Genomic DNA, 25,535 nt, shown 5'->3' on the forward strand with positions numbered 1-25,535 from the left:
TCCAAGTATTTGCCTGATTTGTCTCTTATTTCTTGGAATTGGTAATGCTAAAATCGCCTGTATTCGTTCGGGGTTTATTCTCTTCTCTCCTTTCTTTAGATAATGGCCTAGGTATTTTACTTCTTCTTCGACAAATTGTAGTTTTGCCTTGGAGACTTTCAATCCCTTTAATCCTAAAAAGTTCAATAACTTAATACTTTCTTTCCGTACATTCTCTTCCTGCTGCCCCGCCAGGAGTAGATCATCTACGTATTGGATTAATGTAACCCCTGGCCCCGCTTGGTAATCCTGTAAAATTTGCTCTAAAGCCTGCCCGAAGAGATTAGGGGACTCAGTGAATCCTTGAGGGAGTACCGTCCAGTCCATCTTAATTGTTGTCTCCTTCCCGTATCGGGGTCTTCCCATTCAAATGCAAAATAGTCCCGGCTTTCTTTAGCCAAAGGGCATGCCCAAAAGGCATCTTTGAGATCTATAACACTGTACCATAAATTCTCAGGCCCCAGTTTAGTCAAGAGGGTATAAGGATTTGCCACCACCGGGAACCGGGCTACAGTTCGCTTGTTTATTTCCCTTAAATCATGCACCAATCGATAGGTGCCGTTTGGCTTTTTAACTGGTAGGATGGGAGTATTGAACGGAGACATACAGGGTTCTAACAATCCATTATTCAACAACCTTTCTATTTCTGGTTTTAATCCTCGTCTCCCTTCTGGGGATAATGGGTATTGCTTAATTCGGACGGGGACATCCGGATTTTTGATAGTTACCGAAAATGGAGTGATTTTTAGCTGTCCCACGCTCTCAGGCGTGTACCAGACTTCGGGGTTAATTTGCTTTTCATCTTCTACCCTTAAAGGGCATAATTTAATTTTTAATTCCTTATTATCTACACCTATACTAATCCCTAATTCTATAATCATGTCTCGCCCGAGCAGATTATAATCTGACTCGGGTACCAATAATAGATTTCCCATCCTTATTTTGGATCCTGATTCTATAGTCACATTTTTTATGATTTGTACTTCAAAAGGTTCCCCTTTCGCCCCTATGACAGTGGCAGTTTCTTTAGAGATGGTACATCCTTTTGGTAGGTTCTGTACCGTGGATCTTTCTGCCCCCATATCTACCAAAAATTCCATTTCTTGGTTGTGGGGACCCACTTTAAGTTTTATCAAGGGCTCTTTATGATTTTTCTGGGTCCCCACCAAATAGAGCCCCTGACCCCCCTAGTCCATTTGGAACTGCTTTTCGTCTCTGATTCGGACTCTACATTCTCGCTTAAAATGCCCTTTTTTTCCGCAATAAAAACACACCTTCACCCCTTCTGACTCCCCTATACTTTTCTCTTTTTGTTCATTCGAACCTCCCTTTCGCCCTTCTCTTTGGTACCTCCCCCCACCTGTTGCTGCGACCATCAACTTTACTTGTCTGCGGTCTCTTTCGTCGTCCCTACGGACATATACTTTCTGTGCCTCCCTAAGCAGTTCATCCAGCCCCCTGTCCTGCCAGTCCTCTAACTTCTGGATTTTCTTCTTTATGTCGTCCCACGATTTTAAAACGAAATGAACTTTCAGCATTGACTGTAAAGTTTGGCTATCGGGGTCCATTCCGGAGTACAATCGTAAGTTCCGCCGTAATCTCTCGAGCCATTCCGTAGGCGACTCGTCCCTCTTTTGCCTATCATTGAATGCCCGATCTATATTTTGCCCCCTCGGGACTGAGTCCCTAATCCCTTGAATAATTATGGTCCTTAAATCCTGCATATGTGTTCTATGTGCCGCATTTTGGTGGTCCCAATGGGGGTTCTGTAGGGGCCATTTAGTGTCCGCAGCCGGGCCTTGGACATGCTGCGTGTCCCAAATACGCATTCCTTCCCTTCTTATCATATTCCGTTCTTCAGTAGAGAACAGAATGCCCAAAATGGACTGCATTTCTTCCCAGGTATAGATGTTTGGTCCTAAGAACCGGTCGACCCTCTCGGCTACCCCAAAAGGGTCCTCTAATAAATGTCCCATGTCCTTCTTAAAGTCTCGTACATCTGCCGAACTCAAGGGGACAGTAATAAATCCTATACCCGCCTGTGGTCCACCCATAGGCATCTCCCGTAGAGGGAATAGCCCCGTCTCCATCCTACTGCGGCTCCTTGTAATCGGGCCTTGGTAACCGGTTTGGTTAACCTCCCCTTGGTTACCCTCTTCATCATTGTTCGGTGCAGGTGGTTGTGGAGGTGGTGGGGCATTGGGTGCTAGCGGTGGGACATATGGGGGCGGTGCTATAATTAAGTCGCCCAAATGATTGTCCCTCTTCCCCTTTTTGTCCGGATCCCCTTTCCCTTCTCTTAATTGGAAAACATACACTTCGGGTCTTGCTACCCATATTTTGGCATAATCACTCTCCTCTTGCGAGAAGGGCTCTTTAGAATTTACCCATAGGTTCAAGTCCTGTCGAACCCAGTCTTCAGATGATCCAAACACGGGCCAAAAAACTTTTTTGGAAATCTCTTTCCCACCCCATACTTCCATGCAATAATGTATCATTCTGGCCCTATCCTTAGTCTCGGTCCCCGGGTAATGCTTCCAATTACTAAGCATAAATCCTAGAGGACTGTCCCTTGGAATGGGGGGGAGTTTGACTTGGGTTTGGGTCTTGCTTTTCCCCTGCCCCATTCGTCCGGAGTGCCTTCTTTCACTCTCAAATTCCTTTCACTTCCCCTTTTTCGTGGCCCGAGCCCTCGCGGGTCTGCGGGAACCGCACTACTCAAGGGTCCGCACTCACTTGGAGAGTCCGGCTGCTGGCCCTCCTCTCATTCACACTTGTCCACCGCCACACTCCGGGATCCCAACCCCGCCCGAACGGATTCCCTTTTATACTTACGCGTCCTGCGTCTTCGTCCGGACTCCGTGCACAGATTATTAAGGGGTTCACCGGTATAATTTGTCCCGTTTGCTTACTAGTATATATTTTAGGGTCGTCGGTGAGAGTGGCGGAGGTCTTCCCAGAGGGGCCACCCGGAAAGCACTGGATGAGGCGCCCCCCACTCTGGGTAGATCTTACCCGATCCAAACTCTCATCCGAGTCACGGCACCAAATTGTTATAAAATTGACTCAAAACGAGCAATTTCCAATCAAAGAATTTATTAATTATTGAAGCAGTTATACTACGTAAGCAAAGGCTCAGCGCTGGGCGACAGGGGAGTCTCAGCTCCACCTACTGCCGCACCAACTAGTTTCTGATTCAGTCCTTTTATCCTCTCCATCCTTCAGGAGTCCATGTTATCTCGGAGTTCTCTGCGCCTGCGCTGGTTGTTGCTAGAGGGTCATCCTTCTGTCTCCTGGTGGTCGGTGATAAAAGGCTGCGGAGTCTTCCTCAGCTGCGTCTTCTTCACCCTATGTCTTTATTTGGTGACTTCTCCGTGGAAAATTACCAAAATCTTATGATTAACGCAATATGTGCCCTATCAAGTTTCAGCAAGCAAATATCCTGCCTTGCAGACTGTTTATCTGCCCCTGCCCCTTCCCCAGCTTTTCCCTGGTCATTATCTCTGTGAGTTATCTGCTTGTACCATTTGTCAGCGGGAAAGGTTTCCCTGCTGGGTGTTAATCTGCCCCTGCCCTTTCCCCAGCCTTTCCCTGGTCGTTATTTCTGTTAGTTATCTGTTTGTACCATTTGCTGGGTGGGACTATGTGTGGGCTCCTGCAACCCCTTCCCTGGTATCCTTGTAGCTCATATCTCATGAAGTAGTACAGAAATAGTCAGCAGACAACTCTTGTAACACACTGGTCTCTTTTTCGTGATGAACAAAATGTAGTCCTTCATCTCAGGTGGGTGGTTGCAAAACCTGGGGATGGGGGCAAGGGAAAAGCAGGGGGGGAGGAGGCGGTGGGATTGGCAGGGGCTGCCGTCGGTACAATGGGGCATACAGCGTGGTTTGCTGGGGCTGCGGCGGGCAGCCAGGCAGGGAGACCTCCTGCTGTGGCAGGAATGGTAGCGGGGGTAGGAAGACATGCGAGGGTGGGGGGGCAGCGGCAGGGGTGGGGAGGGTCAAAGTAGGGGTGGGGGGGTTGACCTGATAGAAACCGGTGCAGTTACATTCGGAGCTAACATGGAGGGAGGACACAGGCAGCATGCCGTGGGTTGCACAACTGGTGGAGCAGAATCTGCGCTTGCTGCATCCAGTGGGGGGCCTAGGGATAAGCGGACCCTGCAGGTGCGAACGGGGTGGGTGGGAGCAGCGCGAATTCTGTGTTCCCTGTCCCAGGAAGGGGGATCCAGGGTGAAACAGCCCCAGAGGCGGCATTAGGACCCAGAGAAAGCAGAGAACTGGATTCAAGGGCTGAGAGGGGAAGATTGTTATCAGCGTGATTACCATTTGAAGGGAGAGTCTCTGGTGGAAGAGATAAGGTCCGGATTCCCTCCCCAGGGGAAGATTGCACAGAAATTGAGCTTTTTATATTTGTTTTCTCTACGGCTTTGGTTATAGAATGAAAAAAGGGTAGAAACTGAGTTACAGAAAAGTCTTCATTAGTTTGGAGGGTATATATCATTGTGCCTACTGTATCCGAAAAGGAATCTAGAGTGATAGTGTGTGTGTTAGTATCTGGAAACTGGGAAAGAATCTATTTTTGGGAAATTATTAGTAATTGCACCCAGTTTTTCGAGGAGGAGCAGGGAATGAGGCTTTCCAGCCTTTCCTTTCCTCCTTCTCCTTTGAATCTGTTGTGTCAGTTTTTGAGAATGTTATAAATGATCAATCGAAAGCCAAATTATCAAAACTTGCGAAACGATTTATTTATCTTTTTCCGCGGCCAAAATATGATCCTCAAAACCACCACAGCCAAAGAGACAGCGTCGAGCCTGGGATCGGCGCTGGGTGAGCCTGGATCTGACCTCTATCGCATCGAATCCCCCCCTGTTCACGAGAGCCACTTCTAGTGGGGATGTTTTACACTGTTTATTATGCCCGAGGCGAAGGAGTCCAAGTTTCTTTTGTAACTCTGCATATTCATAGTTGGTTCTTTCACTGTGCAGAGCTGGGCAATAGCTGTTTCCTGGTTGATAGCCAGTGTTGGGAAGTTGCGTATTCGCATGTATCTTTCTGGCTATCTTGATCGGATGCTATCCACTGGGCGATGATCAGATGATCACTCTTAGACGTGATGACTTGGGATAATGACTTGGGATAAGGTGAGCTGGGTGCGTCTATTCTTGAGCTAAATGCCCGATCGTCTCCAGGAATTTCGGAGTTTGAATAGCCATCCGCCTCTCAGGCTGCTTGTGGTCAGAGACTCATTTGGATTTCACAATCTTTATAAAATGCATTCTTTTATAGCATGAATTATTTCTAACATATATTACAAGAATATTCAGTGTCCCCTGAATGTTAAAGAGACCATCTTTCTGGTATTTAATCTGGTTAGCTTCCTCTATATGGTCTGCAGCTTCTCTAGAATGAGGGCTGAGATGTCCAGAGGAGCTGATGAGACCCCTGACCCAGAAGTAGACTCAGGTGTGGAAAATCCTGAGTGGTGTGGAGAATGGGAAAAAATGGGCCAAACCCTGAAGGAATTTTCTGACCCTGTAGACTGGGATTTTCCACATGAACAAATTCAGAACCCAGCTGAGGTGGGGAAATACCTGAAAGAGAAGTCAGAAGTGCCATGATGACTCTAAAGAGAAAAGGCTCATTGCAATAAGCTGGGCCCTGGCCTATGCTTATCGCACACTGCTAGATACTTTGGGGCAGCAGACAGAGGAAGGGGGGCAAGGAGATTAATCAGCAGCTACCCCAGTCACTCAGGCTGCAGCCAACACCCCAGCTACTCAGGCTGGAGCTAAAGCAGACAGTGAGCCTAAGCTACTGGCAGTTGCCACAGGAAAGAAGCACACAAGCAAAACCAATTGGCCAGTGACCAACGATGACGATCCGGGGGAAGGACCCTCAACACCAATTACTGATACAAAAGCCAAAGTTAAAGCAACTGACACAACATCAGAAGCCACTATTGAGTCCTATTCCCTGAAGGACCTTCATAGCCTAAGAAAGGATTACACTCGAAGACCCGATGAATCCATAATTAGTTGGTTAGTCCGTCTTTGGGATGATGCAGGAGAGGCTACAGTTTTGGATGGTAGTGAAGCCAGGCATTTGGGATCCCTGTCACATGATCCTGTCATCACCAAGGAATGATGAGGGGGGCTAATCCTCACAGCCTCTAGGCACGGGTCCTGGAAAGTGTAGCACAAAGATACCTGTGTGCAGATGATCTCTATATGCAGCAAACCCAGTGGAAGACCATAGAACAAGGGATTCAACGCTTGAGGGAAATGGCAGTGGCAGAGATTGTCTTCTCAGATGACATAAACACTGTAAATCCAGACCTGGTACCATGTACATCTGTGATGTGGCAAAAACTTGTATGACTTGAGCCACAGGAATATGCTTCTGCTTTAGCAATAATGAAGCGGGATGACGGTGAGGAGACTGTGCTTGATATGGCAAAGAAGCTCCAAGCATATGCAGATGCTGTACATGGCCCAACACATGCCAGAATCGCAGCGTTTGAAACACATCTGCAGAAATTAGAAGACAAGATGGAGGAGAATCACAAGAAACTGAGGGAGGAGATTAAAGAGGGCTTTCTCCAAATCTCAGTAGTACAGATCGAAGGTTCTGGTACCCAACGCAGACGTTCCCCAGATGGAGAGAGAAGGTACACCCCATGAGCTGAGCTGTGGTTCTTCCTGCGCGATTGCGGAGAAAACATGACGAGATGGGATGGAAAATCTACTGCTACTCTGGCACAACGGGTGCGTGAACTTAAGACTCAGAGAGGAAGTTCCATAAGGAAGCTGCTCCAGTGGCCCGTAACCGAACTGCCATATATGATGATGATGATGATATTTTTGATCCCCTTGAAGGAACCCCCAAGACATATGCCCAAAGAAAGAAGGATAACCAGGCTTAGAGGGGCCCTGCCTCTGGCCAGATAGAGGATAGGGAAAACCGTGTTTTTTGGACTGTGTGGATTTGTTGGCCTGACACATTGGAACCACAAGAATATAAAGCTTTGGTCGACACTGGTGCGCAGTGCACATTAATCCCATCAAGACATGTGGGGGCAGAATCTGTTTCTATTGCTAGTGTGACAGGGGGATCACAAGATTTTACTTTGGTGGAAGCTGAGGTGAGCCTGACTGGAAATGAGTGGAAGAAACACCCTGTTGTGACTGGCCCAGAGGCCCCATGCATTTTAGGCCTAGACTTCTTCCGAAGTGGGTATTTCAAAGACCCAAAGGGACTCAGGTGGGCATTTAGGATAGCGGCTGTAGAGACAGAGGGTGTCAAGCAATTGAACACCTTGCCTGGCCTATCAGAAAACCCATCTGCAGTAGGACTCCTGAATGTGGAAGAGCAACGAGTGCCAATTGCCACCTCGACAGTGCACCGCCGACAGTTCCAAACGAATCAAGATGCTGTGATCCCCATCCACAAAATGATCCATGAGCTGGAGACCCAAGGGGTGGTCAGCAAGACTCAGTCACCCTTCAACGACCCCATTTGGCCTGTGCGTAAATCTGAAGTAGAATGGAGATTGACTGTGGACTACCGGGCATTGAATGAAGTGACTCCACCACTGAGCGCTGCTGTGCCAGGCATGCTGGAACTCCAGTATGAGCTGGAGTCCAAGGCAGCGAAGTGGTATGCCACTATTGACATTGCTAACGCGTTTTTCTCCATTCCTCTGGCAGCAGAATCCAGGCCTCAGTTTGCCTTCACCTGGAGAGGTGTGCAGTACACCTGGAACCGACTGCCCCAGGGGTGGAAGCACAGTCCTACCATCTGCCATGGACTGATCCAGAGTGGACTAGAAAAGGGTGAGGCTCCAGAACATCTGCAATATATTGTTGACATCATTGTGTGGGGGAAGATGGCAGCAGAAGTGTTTGAGAAAGGAGAGAAAATCATCCAGATTCTCCTGAAAGCTGGCTTCACCATCAAGAAGAGCAAAGTCAAGGGACCTGCTCAAGAGATCCAGTTTCTGGGAGTGAAGTCGCAAGATGGATGGCGTCAGATTCCCACCGATGTCATCAACAAGATCACAGCAATGTCTCCACCAACCTGCAAGAAGGAACAAGAAGGAAACGCAAGCTTTCCTAGGTGCCATAGGTTTTTGGAGAATGTATATTCCTGAGTACAGTCAGATCGTGAGCCCTCTTTACCTGGTCACACGTAAGAAGAACAGTTTCCACTGGGGCCCTGAGCAGCAACAAGACTTCACCCAGATCAAGCAGGAGATCGCTCATGCAGTAGCCCTTGGCCCAGTCAGGACAGGACCAGATGTGAAGAACGTGCTCTACTCTGCAGCCGGGAACCATGGTTTGTCCTGGAGCCTTTGGCAGAAGGTGCCTGGGGAGACTCGAGGCTGACCACTAGGATTTTGGAGTCAAATCTACAGAGGGTCTGAAGCCAACTATACGCCAACAGAGAAGGAAATTTTAGCAGCCTATGAAGGAGTCCAAGCTGCTGCAGAGGTAATAGGCATTGAAGCACAACTCCTCCTAGCACCCCAACTACCAGTACTGGGGTGGATGTTCAAAGCAAAGGTTCCCACCACCCACCATGCCACCAGTGCTACATGGAGCAAATGGATCACCTGTATTGGAAAACTGAATCGCCCCAGGATTCTGGAAATAATTACAAACTGGCCGGAAGGTGAAAACGTTGGTCTCGCTGATGAAGAGGAACAAGAAGTGACACGTGCTAAAGAAGCTCCACCATATAACCAACTGCCAGCGGAAGAAACACGATATGCTCTTTTTACTGATGGTTCTTGCTGCATTGTGGGAATGAAACGAAAGTGGAAGGCAGCCATATGGAGCCCCACATGACAGGTCGCAGAGGCCACTGAAGGAGAAGGTGGATCAAGCCAACTTGTTGAACTCAAAGCTGTTCAACTGGCCCTGGACATTGCAGAAAGAGAGAAGTGGCCAAAGCTCTACCTCTACACTGATTCATGGATAGTAGACAATGCTTTGTGGGGATGGCTGGAGAGGTGGAAAGAGACTAATTGGCAGCGTAGAGGAAAACCAATTTGGGCTGCTGATGAGTGGAAAGACATTGCCACCAGGGTAGGGAGGCTACCAGTGAAAGTCCACCATGTAGGTGCTCATGTTCCCAAGAGTAGAGCCAATGAGGAGCACCAAAAGAATGAGCAGGTCGACCAGGCTGCAAAGATAGGGCTGTCCAAGATAGACCTAGATTGGGAACACAAGGGTGAGTTATTCCTAGCTCGATGGGTCCATGATGCCTCAGGCCATCAGGGTAGAGATGCCACCTACAAGTGGGCACGAGACTGAGGGGTGGATTTAACCATGGACAGTATTTTTCAGGTTATCCATGACTGTGAGACATGTGCTGCCATCAAGCAGGCCAAGCGAGTGAAGCCCCTCTGGTATGGTGGGTGGTGGTCCAAGTACAAGTATGGGGAGGCCTGGCAGATTGACTACATCACACTGCCCCAGACATGCCAAGGCAAGAACTATGTGCTGACCATGGTAGAAGCCACCACAGGATGGTTGGAAACCTACCTTGTGCCTCATGCTATGGCCCGTAACACCATTCTGGGCCTTGAAAAGCAAGTCCTGTGGACACATGGTACCCCTGAGAGGATTGAGTCAGACAACGGGACTCATTTCAAGAACAGCCTTATCAACACCTGGGCTAGGGAGTGGCATTGAGTGGATATACCATATCCCCTACCATGCACCAGCTGCTGGCAAAGTGGAGAGATACAATGGACTGTTAAAAACCACCTTGAAAGCATTAGGTGGGGGATCTTTCAAAAACTGGGAGCAGCATTTAGCAAAGGCCACCTGGTTGGTTAATACCCGAGGCTCTACTAACTGAGTGGGCCCTGCCCAATCTGAACCTTTGCATAGAGTATATGGAGACAAAGTCCCAGTGGTACATGTCAGAGGTTTGTTAGGAAAGACAGTTTGGATCAATTCTGCCTTGAGTACAGACAAACCCATTTGTGGGGTTGTTTTTGCTCAGGGACCAGGTTGAACATGGTGGATAATGTAAAGAGATGGAACAACACGATGTGTACCTCAGGTAGATCTGATTGTTGGGTGAGAACTCTGTGTAAATATCACTGTTTGCTGAATGTTACTGCCATTGTCTGTGTATAGCTGTATATTGGATGTATAATGTATGTGTTTGTAGAGTTAGAATATATATTAGTTTTAGTAGTAAGCTGACGATATGGGGATAAGGGGTGGAATGTTCTGGGTTGACTATATGATGCTTTTATCCCCAATCGTCTGTTCTGTTTGTGCTGAATAATAAGTTTTGCACCTTTAAGACTTGTTCTAGAGAGTGAAGGGGGGAGAGAAGAAGCGTGCAGTTTGTTTTCACACACTGCACTCACTCCTCCACATTCCTGCTCCTGGACTGTGTTGTCTGCGGATGGACAGACAGCAGGACAGAGCTCTCCTTTGTTTTAGTTAGTTTTACCTAGATGAGGGAAAGAAGTTCCCTGGACTTTGGGTTTTTTTTCCCTTTTCTTTGGACCTGTTTAAACCTGCTCTGGACTGAACACCCAGAAGAGCACCGGCAGCACGCACCTGTGGCCCACCAGGCTGGGCCTGGGCTGCGGCATTTCCAGCATCAAAGGGACTGATAAGAGACTGAGTGAGCCAAGTTGCAACCCAGGGAGGGGACTTTCTGAGTTTGTCATCTCTTTAGGAGCAGCAAGGGGTTTTATTGTTTAATAAACAGGTTTTTTTCCACTTTTCTCCAAGGAGGTATTTTCTCCCGGACTGGTTGGGGGGAGGGGCCGATTGAATCTGCTTTCCTAGAAGAGCCCCTTTGGGGGTTCTGTCCAAAATTTGCCCCAAACCAGGACAACACCCCAGCTAAATCTTTCAACCTAAGACAACCTGTCATTGACTAAAACATACATCTGCAGAACATGGAGAAGTACAATTGAGTGCAACATGTAGCCTGTACACTGGCTGTGATTGCGATAGTGAAAACACTGTGATATAGAAATCCAAGATGGAAGATGAGTGTTGCAGAATGTGTGTTGTTCCTAGAAAATTGAAATTAAAGTGAGCTTGGTGTGACGCTGTTGAGTCAGGGATGGAAAGAAAGACTCCAGTCTTCAGGTGGATCAGAAGGCAAAATAGAATAATTCCTTTATTAGCAAGAAGTTGCGAGCTTTATAGTCTCACTCGCTAAGCTGAGACCTGATTGGTCTCAAAGTGAAAACATCTCACACTATTGGCATACTATGGATAGCACACTGTGGAGAACCATAACTATAAACAATGGTTACAGAAAGAGAGATAATAATTGTTTTAATGTTTTTCTTCTAAGATTCCCAGGCTCAGCCTGGGAGAAATTATCTCTGTTCTTTCTTCGACTGAACTGAGAATATCCATACTTGGTGGGGAAGTACTGTTACTTTTATGATCAGCTAAAGAAATAGGTGTGGTATGAATAAAATACATTCATTTTGAATTAAAATATTTGGCAGAAGGTATTATTAATGCAATGTAGCAGAGTAAGATTTGAAGCTAACAAGTCCTTTGCCTGTAACTTCTTAAGTCAAAGAGTGATGTTTATTTTGATAGTAAGTTAAAATACTGTAAGAATTGTAATATGAAGTTACCTTGAATTGGGTGTTCATAAACTGGGTTTGCTTTAAGTAAACGGTTTAGAAGTAATTTGCTTTAGAAACAATCTTTCATAAACTAAGGAAAAAAATTTTGACAGTGAGGGTGCTCAGATATTGGAACAGTTTGTCTAGAGCTGTCTTGGATACTCCATTCTTGGAGATGATTGGAACCTGACTGGACACAAAGCCCTGGGAAAACTAATGTAACTTTGTTATTAGCTGTGCTTTGGGCACAGGGTTAGAACAGACGACCTCATAATATTTGCTTCAGCCTAAATTACTCTGTCATTTTTAAGTTCTGTCTAGTTAGTAAAGCCTGTTGGACTACATATCTTTTCATATAAAGAGCACTCAAATTCTTTGAACTCAAAGATGCTATTAAGGATATTAGAATTTCTTTGGGGGAAGAGAAGAATTGATCTACAAAGAAAACTCACTAAGGTACCAGGTCAATCGGTTAGCTTCTCTCTCTGCTTCTAATTTGGTTCAATTTTTCCCCCACTGTGTTAGGGGATTAAGCTAAACTGAATTACTTTCTTTGTTGTAGTAAAAAGCGCACATGAAGTTTGTTACCATAGCTCAGCTGACATACCGTATTTCACTGTTGCTCTAATAACTTGATTAAATGCCTAAGTTTTTTGAGTGTTATTTATTAGGACTAAGTTGAAATACTTGATGTGGTGCAATATGGAAAATTATTATCTGGCTAGAAATTAGTAAAAGAATTGTAGAGAAGGAGCTGGTAGAGGTGGTTGGTAGAATTAGAAGAGTGATTATCAGAGGAATAGTTGCAGTGGAGTACTCTAGGGATTGATCTTGAGTCTTATTTATGGTGCGTTGTGATATTTGATGCAAGGGAAATATTGTCAACACACAGGTAACTTTACAAGAAGCTGCTCTGACGAAGCTAGATTCTTTGGAAAAAAAGTCTGGAGCAGAGTCAGTGGCACAGCTGAAACTTCATCTCAAATGATCCATACAGTTCTTGCCATCTGTAGTAATGAAAAAATAGATAATACTAGGATACGGGCAATGAAAAATTGCAAGAAAGATTGGTGGAAGAGGGAGCTGGCAAAATAGTCTGGAGAGAGGTAAGTTCATCTTGGCAAATATGATGAGTCACTAATCACCAAACAAGGATTAAAAACTCTTTTAAGTTAAATGACAGCGACACAAAAATATTTTGATTATAAATTAATTAACTGAAAGTATCTAGTCATCTTTATGTTAAAAGGTTCTCAGTAAGACCATGGGGAGAAAAAGAAACATAAATTTAGAAAAGATGTTGATATGAATTTCTGTAACATAGCATAACAACTTTAAAAAATGAAGTAGCAGTCAATTCTAGAATATTTTTCTTGTGGTCTTGCAAATTCAGTCACTAGCTCTGCATGGTGTTGCAGAAGCAAGGGGAACAGATTTGATAAAATAAACATGGTCATAGAATTATATTAGCCTTAGAAATCAAATTATTTGAGCTGCTAATTCTACACCATGATAAGGAAGTTTGGTACAAAAATAGCACAGAAGAAATTAAACTGTCTGTTAGCAGAATCTTGTTAATAGTCCTCATAATGATCACAATCTCTTCACAATATTAAACACTGAAAACTGTCAGGCAACTTTAATCAAATATATATATATATATATATATATATATATTTCTGAGAACAAAAGCATTTTAGTTGATAGACTGATACTGTTACCTCATAGTGTGTTGTTAACACTGTATTGTATTTTGTAATAGTAACTTAAGCACGGTTTCATGAAACTTGTGACAGATTAATGCTTCCTGAGCAGGTCCCTGTTCTTTCTCTCTCTCCCATTATTTATTTTCCTCTGCTTCCATATGTATAACTTATGTGGGTTCTAGCACTCAGCAGACTGTTTTGTGAGCTACAATGTTTCTAACATTTCCACCACAATAGAAAATGAACTCAGGAAAAAAATAATTTAAAAAAAATCTCGTTTTCTGCTAGATTAATGAGTTAAATCAGTGCAATGAATAGCTTGACAAGTATCAGAATTAGCACTAGGGATGAAATAGGATGGCATAGCCAGGTTTGTTATATGGGAGGAAGGAGGAATAAAAGTGGGGAGGAAGACATTTCCTTGTTGGCAGCATTAGACTGGTAATTTGTTCAAGTGCAGTCTGAGATAGTCTGCTACCTGTTTTCCCAATGTAATGTACTTTTAGTAGGTACGTATGATAATGTGAATTACCTCAGAACGTATGACTATTTTACACTTCTGTACTGTTAGTTATGTAGATAATACAGCCTAATTTTATAAATTGTCATTCACTTTTACCATCATAAAATAGTCTTCCTGAATTTTCTGATGGAGTCTGATTTCTCACTTTAAACTGACAAAATAGATAAACTGTTTATATACATCAAGCAGTGGTGGGAGCTACACCAGAGTGAGTCAGGTCTTTTCCTTCCACTGTTATGCTAAGAAGTTGAAAATGAAATGAAACATAATTGTGAGTACAACTCACAACTGAATTAAATTTGGATGATATGCAAGTGGCTTTTAAAGCAAGCAGGGGCCTAAGATGGAAAAAGGTGGAGTCCAGGTGTGTAAGTACAATAATAATATTTTCTCTGTGTGTTTCTGCTGTGAGAAATTTTTAAAAATATATTGAAGTTAATGGGTTCTGCTGTAATTAAAATTACAAAATCAGGGTTTTTTTTAAATAAAAGTTATTAAATGAAAGGGAGTTGTGGAAATGTCTTTTGCAAAAATAATAGCAACTATAGTTAAAAGGTGCTTTGTTTCTGATAGCTATGTCAGAGAGAATATTGCAGTCTTTAGGAAAGAAATACTGTAACTCATTCCTTTTGGTTTTGAGCATAATCATGCTGAAATTCCACTTGGAGTGTTTGCTTCCAACAAGATTTCATTTATCAATTTTTTTCTAAAAATTAGAGGATACTACCTCCTTGATAGGCATGGAATTGTTTTTGAATAATCTTTTAATAGTGCTATGGAGATGTGAAACTCTATAGAGACTCTAAAATATTGAAAATCAGTACAGGAAGTATACTAAAAATTTCATAATAATCACTCAATCCCCTATTTAATATAATTGTTTCAGATAGTGATATTTTGCCCAGTTCACTTTATTTGTTTAAAAATAGCTATTATAGGATTTTAATAATAATGCAAAGTTATAAATCATTATAGGACAACAATATTAGTTTTAGTTCAAATAATTAAATCTTAGAATCAATAATTTTTTTTATTTCCACTATTAATATTTATTTATTTTTATTAAATAGCTACATAGTAATGTTTTACCTGCATATTAAAGAGAAGCAAATTAGTCTCAGCATGTGCCTGGAAGATTGCCAGACCTCTGGTAGCAGTTGTCTTGCTTGATTTGACTGCCTGTTCTTTTGATGCTTCATGTTGAGAGGCAGTGGACTTCTGTTTGAATGAGTGGGGCCAGCTTTTATAATTTTCAACTTTTGTGGGAAAATTCACACATCAGAAATATTTAAACTTTCTCTTCCTTAAATTTAAGAGTTCTGAGCTATTTTTTACATAAGTCTTTAAAATCTCATTAATATGGTTTACTGAAAAACATCATGCAAGTGTATATCAGTAATGAGCTCCCACAGAAAAGCAGTATTTTTCTTAATTTGACAGGTATATCAGTTTTGTTGAAGAACCAATAAAACACTTAAATACTTATTGGTCATGAAAAGATAACTGTGTAAGACTGCTGTATTATTTTGAATGAAAGGCTTGGGATCTTTTCAAGCAGTGGAACACAGCTACCACCACTCCTTGCTAAGAAGAAAGTCATTGCCTGCATGATATATTTTCATTCACATAAACTTCAAAATGATACAGCCTTTTTAATGGGGTAGATAAGAGGTAATAAAAGTAATTACAGTGTATGATAGCGTGTTCCAGGTCTGTTTGTAGAACAGACAAGTATGAATCAAATCTGGGAGTTTGAAATGTTTAGGCATTAGATGAGTATGTTGGATTAATCTAATTACTTACTTACTGTCTTTTTCCAATGTAGCCAGCAGCCAGCTTCAGGCGTAGCTTATTCCCATCCAACTACAGTTGCCAGCTACACTGTCCACCAAGCACCAGTTGCTGCGCACACTGTCACTGCAGCCTATGCTCCAGCAGCAGCTACAGTTGCAGTAGCCAGGCCTGCTCCAGTAGCTGTTGCAGCTGCTGCAACAGCTGCTGCTTATGGAGGCTATCCTACAGCGCACACAGCTACAGATTATGGTTATACACAGAGGCAACAAGAAGCTCCACCACCACCACCTCCTGTCACTACGCAGAACTACCAGGTGTGTTTTTAAAAAAAAATAATTGTGTAATTTTAAAATTATATGTTAAAAGGAGGAGGCCTGTTTGGATAAGAGAATGTGGTGATATTTATATTTTTTCTTCCATGGCTCACAGCTAAAACTGTGATAGAATGTGAAGTGACTGCTGTTCTGTATGGTGCGTATAGAGGATTATCAGCAGTAATACTGAAAAGATTTAGACATTCACACAATAAACAATGCATTGACATTTATCTCCAGATTATTTTGTGAACTACTGCTGAAATACTTGTCTTGGCTAGCCTAACTGTCCAAGTGGCATGCAGTTAAATGGGTCATGGAACTGATTTAGATGAAAAAACTGTTCCAATAAAATTTTTCAGTGGGAGATAGTAGTTCCCTTGTCAGATTCCTGGTTGCCACAGGAGCTCTAGCACCAAATGTAAGAGGATAGAAGATTACTCTAGGAGAGGAACTGTCTTTTGAGTAGATTTTGGGTACCCTTTGTGAGATGTCTGCCTACCTTTGTGTGGCTACAGGCTTTTACAAAAGGAAACTGTTGTGTTTTCATCTTGCTCTGACCTTTACTGACACTTCTTTGCATTGAATCTAGCAGTTGTCAGCATTTGGGTGGGTCAGTTCAGGATAAGGATTCCACAGAAGGTTAACCAACTTAAAAAGGAACAGCATCTTTCCATGGGATTGACAGACTTCCGCAGAATTTCCTTGGTTCTGCATAGTTGTGGTGCCAATGCAAGAGATGGATGTGGGATCATGTAGGGTGAGGAGAGGTGTGATGGTACCTCAGACAACTTCCCATTCTTACACTGGCTTAAATGTCTTATGAAACAACATCCTGTCCGTGACTGGTATTATTACTCTTCAGAAATAAAGAAACTTAGAAGTACAAATCAGTGCTGCATCAGTTTTGCAGTCGGAAGATTTCAGTACGTAGTGGTTATCTTGGGACTTATTTAAGATAACTGTTTACTCCAAAGAGCGAGAAGTTGCAGTCTTTTCTGTCTGTCTAAATTGACACAATGTAAGGGTATATACACATCAGTAACCCTAGCCCATTGGTTTCAGACAGCTTAGATGCAGAAAGATGAGCAGTTTTACATGGCCAGGTAGTTTCCTATTAGAAATGTGAGCTTTATTTGTATTTTTAGCAGCTTTTTTTGTTACATTATCTAGACTCTAATTTGCATTTTTATTTGTTTAAAGCTACTATACTGTTGCTGTATGTTATTAATTCCTTTGTAGGGCTTTGAACTTTGTTACATATGGTAATGAACCAAAATGTAGGAGTCTTTCCAGTAGCATGTTTACACATAATTACAAGGTTGCTAAACTAGTCAGTTATTAGATGCATTCAGATAGATAATAGTCCCCTAAATTAAAGAAAAATACTACAAGAAAGACATTGAGGCACTGGAGTGTGTCCAAAGAAGGGCAGTGAAAATGGTGAAGGGTCTGGAACATAAGTCTTCTGAGGAGTGGCTGAGGGAGCTAGGGTTGCGTAGCCTGGAGAAGAGGCTGAGGGGAGATCTTACTGCTCTGAAAAGAGGTTGTAGTGAGGTGGGTCTCAGTCTCATTTCACAAGTAACAAGTGACAATACAAAAGGAAATGGCCTCAAGTTGCACCAGGGGAGGTTTAATTTGGATATTAGGAAAAATTTCTTTATGGGAATGGTTCTAAAGCACTGGAACAGACTGCCCCGGGAAGTGGTGGAGTCACCATTCCTGGAAATGTTCAAAAAATGTGTGGATATGGTTTAGTAGTGAACATGGTGGTAGTGCTCAGTTGACTGTTGGTCCTGGTGATCTTAGAGGTCTTTTCTAACCGTAATGATTCTATGATTTCATTCACCAGCACCCCCAAGTCCTTGGCAGGGCTGCTCTCAATTTCTTCATTCCCTACCCTGTATTGATACAAGAGATTGCCCAGACCCAGGTGCAGCACCTTGCACTTAGTCTTGTTGAACCTCATGAGTTTCCCATGGGCCACATCTTGGGCTTGTCCAGGTTGCTCTGGATGGCATCCCATCCTTCAGGAATGTCAACTGTACTGCTCAGCTTGGTGCCATCTGCAAACTTGCCAAGGGTGCACTCGATCCTTTCATCTATGTCATTGATGAAGACATTGAATAGCACTGGGTCCCAATATGAACCATGGAGTGACACCACTTGTCACCAATGTCCATTGGGACACTGAGCTGTTGACAGATACACTCTGGATGCAACCATCCAAGCAATTCCTTATCCACTGAACAGCCCACCCATCGAATCCTCTCTCCAACTGAGAGAGAAGGATGTTGTGGGGGACCATGTCAAAGGCTTTACAGAAGTCTAAATAAAGGATATCTGTAGCCCTTCCCTTGTCCACTGATGGAGTCACTCCATCGTAGATGGCCACTAGGTTGGTCAGACTTGCCCTTGGTGAAGCCATGCTGATTGTCCTGAATCACCTCCCTGTCCTCCATGTGCCTTAGCAGAGCTTCTAAGAGGATCTGTTCCAGGATCTTCTCAGGCACAGATGTGATGCTGACAGGGCTGTAGCTCCCAGGGTCTTCATTTCTACCCTTTTTAAGATGGGTGCAAGGTTTCCCTTTTTTCAGTTTCCTGGGACTTCACATGACAGCCATGACTTTTCAAATACGATGGAGAATGGCTTGGTGGTCATGAACCTGATCTTCTCTTACAGTGGGAGGGACTTAGCTCTCCCAGTCTGTCTCGCAGTCTATCCACTTGAGAAGTGTGGGAAGAAAGGTTGCCATTGAAGACTGAGTCAAAAAAGCTGTTGAGTACCTCAGCCTTTTCCTCATTATTATTGAGAGTTTGCCAGTCTTGCTTATCAGGAGTGGTACATCATCTTTGACCTTCCTCTTCTGGCTGACATACCTGTAGAAGTCCTTCCTGTTATTCTTTGCCTCCTTTGTCAAGTTCAGCTCCTGCTGCACCTTGGTCTTCCACGCATCATCCTGGCACAACCGGTGTCTCTATATGCTTTCCACGACACCTGTTCTTGATTCCACTGCCTGTGCATTTCCCTCTTGCCCTTTAGTTTGACTCAGCCATGCTGGTCTCTTGCCTTCTTTGCCTGACTTGTGCTGGGGGATTGCAAGCTCTCTTTGCTCAATGGAAGACTTCCTTAAAGATCTGCCAGCTCTGTTCTGCTCCTTGGCCCTGAGGGCAGTTTCTCAGGGGGATCCTATTGACTAACTCCTTGAACAGCTGGAAGCTTATTTTCCCAAAATTCTGTGTCTTGACTCAGCCTGACCCATATTCCTCAGGACTGCAAATTCTATGAGTGCATGATCGCTGCAGCCCAGGCTGCCTCCAATCTTGATGACCCTCATTAGCTCACTTACATTGGTGACCATCAGTTCCAGTATTGCATCCCCTCTGGTAGTGCTGTCTATTAGCTGGCTTAAGAAGTTATCCTCCATGCATTTCAGAAGTCTCCTGGATTGCCTACAGCTCGCTGTGCTACTTTCCCAGCAGATGTCAGAGTGGTTGAAACCCCCCAGCAGGACAAGAACCTGTGATTGCGATGTCTTCTGTAGCTGGAGCAAAAAGGCTTTGTCAATAGGCTTCTCCTGATTGAGCGGCCTGTAGTAAACTCCAACCACAGGGTTCCCTTTTTCAGCTCTGTCTCTATTTCTCACTTATAAGCTTTCAACCTTCTCATGGCTGTTCTTCAGAGACAGCTCTTCATAATCTATCCATTTCTTGACAAAAGGGGAAACCCCTCCACCCCTCTTTTTATCTCTGTCCTTTCTGAACAGTCTGTAGCCATCAATAACCACACTCCAGTCATGGGATTTGTCCCACCAAGTTTCAGTAATGACAACAAGGTTGTAGCTTTGTAGCAGCATGGAGACTTCCAACTCCTGTTTGTTGCCCATGCTGCGTGCATTGGTGTAAAGGCATCTCAGCTGGGCTGTCAGTATATCACCTTTTTTATAGGAACACCTCTCCTCTGAGGTGTTTCTCTAGTGACTTCTATTACCTCAGGAGCCCCTGGCTCATCTCTGTGTCTTCAGGTGTGCTTCAGTGTGGCTAGCACATCTCAGTCACTGGCTGAAGGCCCTCGCTACCACTCCATCCCTCTAATCTTGATGTGTTGTCCCACCGTCATGTCTGGTTTAAAGCTCTATATCAATGAGTGCTACTAGCTCCTGAGCAAAGACCCTCTTTCTCTTTTGAAAAAGGGGAATCCCATCTGATTCCAGCATGCCTTGTGTCATGTAGGCCATTCCATTATACAAACACGTGAAATTGTGGCAGTGACACCAGCCATAGAGCCATGTATTAGACTGGGTTCATCTGTTTCTTCCAATGTCTCTGCCCACAACTGGGAGGATAGAGGAGAAAATAACCTGTGCTCCATATTCCCTTACCAGCTATCCCAAGGCCCTGAAGTCTCTTTTGATCGCCCTTGGATTACATATTGTGATTTCATCACCACCCATGTGGAAGACCAATAATGGGTAGTATTCTGAGGGCTGTACCAGGCTAGAGAACTTTCCCAGTCATGTCTTTAACCCAGGCCCCAGGGAGGCAGCACACTTCCTTAAGAGGAGGATCCATCTAGCATATTGTACCCTCTGTTCACCTTAGAAGGCAACTGCCTACAGCTGCAACCTGTCTTTTCCTCATGGAGGTGGTTGTTATACAGAGGGTAGGCCTTTCTGATTCTGGCAACACCTCTGGCATAGATGGACCTCTATCCTCATCATACTTTGACTGACCTTCTACATCTTTGTACCTATTGTACAGAGGCACCTGGGAGGGTGAGGTGGGCAAGGAGGGGATTCACCTGCTGCCCCAAGCGAGGACTTGCCTCCATTCACCCCTTTTCTTTGAGCTACTGCCTTCTACCTGCCCAAAGGGAAAAATATAGGACCTCCTTGATATTTTTTTTCTGGTGGCTCTTCCTGTCGCAGGGAGGGCCAAGCCGTGGTTCCATGTTTTTAAACTTGTGAATATATTGTGGTTTGTGGAGATCTGTGGTGGGTTTTTTCCTTCGTATTTTACAGGAATGCAGTCTGATATAGTCATTATGAAAGACTAGTGTGCACTGAGCTGCTTTTTGGTAACAAAAATAATTTGGAAGGGGAAAAGTAGTTTAATAGCATGAGATCAACTCCTCTATTATGTCTGAAAAAGACCATTCAGGCTTGTCTTCAGGCCTGAAGTATCTGTAAACATAAATTTAATTTTTTTAATACATATATTGGTATATAATGTATCTGTAAATATATTTTAAATCTACTTAAGTAGAATAGAAGAAAAATCTTTGACTCTGCTAATGATTTTTATTATTCCAGATATATAGTTAAGGAGAAATTTGATGGGTTTTCTTTTTTGAATTTTTAGGATTCCTATTCTTATGTTCGATCTACTGCCCCAGCTGTAGCTTATGACAGCAAACAATATTATCAACAACCAACAGCAACTGCTGCGGCTGTGGCTGCTGCTGCACAGCCTCAGCCTTCAGTGGCTGAGTCATACTACCAGACAGGTAGGTGGCATGAATTAACTCCTGTCGTTATATACAGTCTATATACTATTTTAATAGCTTAAAACATATCTTTGATGATTTCATATTATCAGATTTATTTATTGTTTTGACATGTAATCCCTGTCAATATGTAGAAAAAACTTGATGCATCTAGAACTTGAACATTATTGTGACATTGCCATAAGTAACTATCTTTGAGGTTTGGATTGTTATTAATACACTCAAAACATACTTCTAGGCAAAAATTTTTGCTGAAATAGGTTGAAAAAGTCAGTGTTGGTTTCAGATGCTAACTTGGTTAGAAAGACTTTAAAAAAATTCTTCAGTTAATGTATATAGTTCTTTAATTATCGATATCACAAATGCTACAAAACATAAATCCTATTTACTTTTTTTTTACTACAATTAGAAATAATAGCCAAGTTTAGATGTACTTTGGTTTAGTGTGTACTCCAGTGAAATCATTGAAGGAGAAGGTTGTTTAAAAAAATGGCAGCACAGTTAAAAATACATAAATAAATCTGAGGCTTGCTAGTGTGAACTTCGATGTGATTAATCATTGTGGGATATATGGTAGCTGAAGCATAACCATTACTGTAAAAACACCAAACAATACCCAATCAAAAAAAGGCAAAACCCAACCAAACTAAAACAAAACCCACTTGTTAATGTGTTTATTCCCTAGCATATCATTAAGAATCGCTTAATATGCTTTGCATTTCATTCAGCTAAAGCATATCAATGTTTGTACATTTCTATTTTCTATCCTAATTAGCTCCAAAAGCAGGATATAGCCAAGGGGCAACTCAGTATACCCAAGCCCAGCAAACACGACAAGTGACAGCTATAAAACCTGCAACCCCAAGTCCAGCAACAACTACATTTTCTATATATCCAGTATCTTCTACTGTGCAGCCAGTAGCAGCTGCAGCTACTGTTGTTCCATCCTATACTCAAAGTGCAACATACAGTACAACAGCGGTTACTTACTCTGGTAAGAATTTTGCATATTATATTGCTGGGATCTTTGCATTTGTTACAGGAGAGGATTTAAATACTCAGCATTTTAGCAGTTTATGTTCAATTACTTCATAGTCTATAGAGAAATATCAGCCAGTTAAATCATAATAATGGTAAAATATTTTTATGTATCTCTAAAAGAGGTTTGATGCTTGTATGTACCTATTTTGTTCCATGTAAGAATATACAGAGTGTTGGCATTACTACATGCACAAATATTTTGTGATTTACTGTGAAGTTTGGAGAGAAAAGATGGGGGATAGAAAAAATATGGAAATACAAATATAATCTTGGGAAATTTGGAGCATGCTGCCATCAAGCAGCAATTACAGAGACAAGGAGAAGCAGTCAAATATAAATTTTTTAAGTTTGGGTTGTCTTGACCCAAGATGGGAGGAGAATGGGTGCTACAAAGAAAAACTTTCCTTCAAACATTAGAAATCCAAAAAGTAGTTAAAGGTGAGAAGATGTTAATTTTATGGCCAGATGGTAATCAACTGGCATGTTATAGCTACCTTGAACTATTTGTTTTAGTTTGTTTTCAGTTTAAAAAGGGATTGTAAGACTTCATCGAAACAGAGCTTGATTAGAGGATTAAAATAGTTGAATGAGTAGATCTATAAAGTTTATGGGAAAACTGGCTCAAAAGGTATGAAAGCCCAGTTTCCTTCATTTACTGAAGTTTGATACTAGAAATCAAGGAGTGTCTAGACAGGGTGTGCTGCAACTCATTTGAAATAGAACAGCTAATGCTATTACATTCTAACTTTTATCTTCTTTTATTTTTTTTTCCCTTAGTCTACATAATATCTGTCCTTTTCTGTTTGGAACTTGAACAGTTAATCTGGCTCTGGAAGACTGCTTATTTCAAGTGACCTTTGATAAATCTTTTATTAAAATTCTTGTTGCATCATACTCAGTCTTACCAGATGTACCAGGAAATTTCACATATTCTTTAGGGATGCTTTGATATATTTAACAGAACAGTGTGTCTGCAAAGTTTTGTCTAAAATTAAATAGACTCCCGATACAAATGGAATGCTATGTATTTGTGTACTGTGAAACATCAAGAAAAATTCAGACTGCCTGACAAGATCTCAATAACTCTTTTATATCATACTCTATTATGCAATATGCTTGGAATTAGTGTATTATGTAATTTAACATGATGTACAGTGATGTAACATTTATTTTATTTTAATCTTTGAGGTACCTCTTATTCTGGCTATGAAGCTGCAGTATATTCAGCTGCATCATCGTATTACCAGCAGCAGCAGCAGCAGAAACAGGCAGCGGCAGCAGCTGCTGCTGCTGCAACAGCTGCTTGGACAGGGCCCACCTTTACTAAAAAGATACCATTCCAAAATAAGCAACTGAAACCAAAGCAACCTCCCAAACCACCCCAGATCCACTACTGTGATGTTTGCAAGATCAGCTGTGCTGGACCACAGGTACCTGTATTATGTAATATCCTGCTATATGCTTTAGTCATAATTTTTTTCAGCTAAAAAAATGGCCCCTTTAAGAATATTTGTTAATTTTTAAAGACCTGATTCTATACTTATACTAAATGAATAATTAAATGAAAATGTATGCTATGACAGAAAGAGGCCATATGAGAAGACAAAAAGATGCATCCCCTTAGCTTGGACAGAGAAGCTTCAGCTGTGCTTTGGACTCCAGAAGTATTCTAAACTTTGAATTTTATTTTCTTTTTAACATAGCAAACTTCTTAGAAAATACTTTTTTCAAAACTTTGTGAATGGTTGTCACGGTTTGACACTGGCTAGAAGCCAGGCACCCACAAAAACCATTCACTCATTCTCCTCTGCTATAGTTGAGCAGAGGAGGGGGAAAGAAAAACTAAAAGGATCGCAGGGTGAGATAAGAATTAGGAGAAAACATTCTAAGGGCAAAACAGGCTCAAAACTTAAAAGGTATAAAGAAAAAATTATTAACAGAAATAAAAGAGGATAATGAGAACTAAAATAAACCTTTAGAACACCTTTCCCCCTCCCCCCCCCCCCCCTTTCCTTCCCACCAACAGTTCAGGGAGACAAAACATGGGGTTTTTAGTCAGTTTGTCATTTCTAAAAATATTTCTTCAGTTCGCTTAGGGAGAGGAGTGCTGTGCCATGGGGTCCTTCCCACAGGAGACAGTTCTCTGTGAACTTCTCCAACATGGTTCTAATTTTCATAAGTAGCAGTCCTTCCCAACCTGCTGCAACATGAGTCCTTCCCACAGGCAAAAAGTCTTCCCACAACTGTTTGCATGGGTCATTTAGTTCATGGGATATAGTCTTTTAAGGATGAGATGTTCTAGTTTGGAAGCAAGGGTCCTCTTCCTCTATTCCTGGAAGCAAGGGTCCTCTCTCTATGTTCAGGTTTGTCACTAAATTACAGCTTTTCAGCATCCACATGCTCCAGCATATCTTTTCTCACAGGCTGCGAGTAGACTTCTACATATCCCCCATGCACTTCATGAATTACAGGGAAAAAACCCTGTTTGTTGTATTATAGTCCTCACCATGGCTTGCAGAAGAATCTCACCTCCAATGCCCGGAGCACCTCCTCCTCCTCCCTCATTTTTCACCGACCGTAGTGTCACCATGTTGTTCTCCTCATGTGTCTTCACCTTTTCCTTTTCTTTGACTTGGGAGAAAATTGGTGTCCATAGGTTCATTTGTTCTCAAGTTCTATCAATTGAAAAGTTTTTATAGAGTTCCGCAGCGCTGAAAGGTTGAGCCCGTCTAGGCTCCACATTGGAGAATTGCTTGCTATGCCTTTCACTGTTGGTCACGTGGTCCCCGCTAGCATCGCATGAGCTGCTCTGGCTGCCAGTTCCAGTCAGCGCCTGTCCTCATGTGGGGGGCCGAAAAGGAAAAGCTGCTGCTGCTTCTGCCCTCCTGTTTGCAGCATTGCTGGGCTAAAAGTGTCTAAGCAAGTAAAGTTCATTGTGAGCCATGCTGAGATGGCAGCTGCTGCGTGGCACCACCCCAGCTGCA

The 25,535-nt window shown here is 42.8% G+C and overlaps 1 protein-coding gene and 1 non-coding gene across 5 annotated transcripts in view; both read left to right on the forward strand.

Annotated features, from left to right (window-relative positions):
* LOC139598918 (zinc finger RNA-binding protein-like) overlaps positions 1-25,535 on the forward strand; it is a 77,564-nt gene that overhangs the window by 21,622 nt on the left and 30,407 nt on the right. For all 4 annotated transcript variants that reach the window (XR_011682069.1, XR_011682070.1, XM_071445852.1 and 1 more), the window contains exons 3-6: positions 15,722-16,004; positions 21,366-21,510; positions 22,286-22,504; positions 23,740-23,981. Coding sequence is in view for 2 of the 4 variants with exons in the window: in XM_071445852.1 (XP_071301953.1) it covers positions 15,722-16,004; positions 21,366-21,510; positions 22,286-22,504; positions 23,740-23,981 (889 nt within the window). In the remaining 2 variants the exon portion in view is untranslated. The remainder of the gene's footprint in view (positions 1-15,721; positions 16,005-21,365; positions 21,511-22,285; positions 22,505-23,739; positions 23,982-25,535) is intronic.
* Positions 13,049-13,185, forward strand: LOC139599022 (small nucleolar RNA SNORA66). The gene has a single exon (XR_011682145.1). It is a non-coding gene; the product is annotated as a small nucleolar RNA SNORA66 (small nucleolar RNA).

The sequence above is a fragment of the Agelaius tricolor genome, unplaced genomic scaffold (genome assembly GCF_023055355.1).
Source record: "Agelaius tricolor isolate 1412-34295 unplaced genomic scaffold, bAgeTri1.0.p SCAF_21, whole genome shotgun sequence".
NCBI lineage: Eukaryota > Metazoa > Chordata > Aves > Passeriformes > Icteridae > Agelaius > Agelaius tricolor.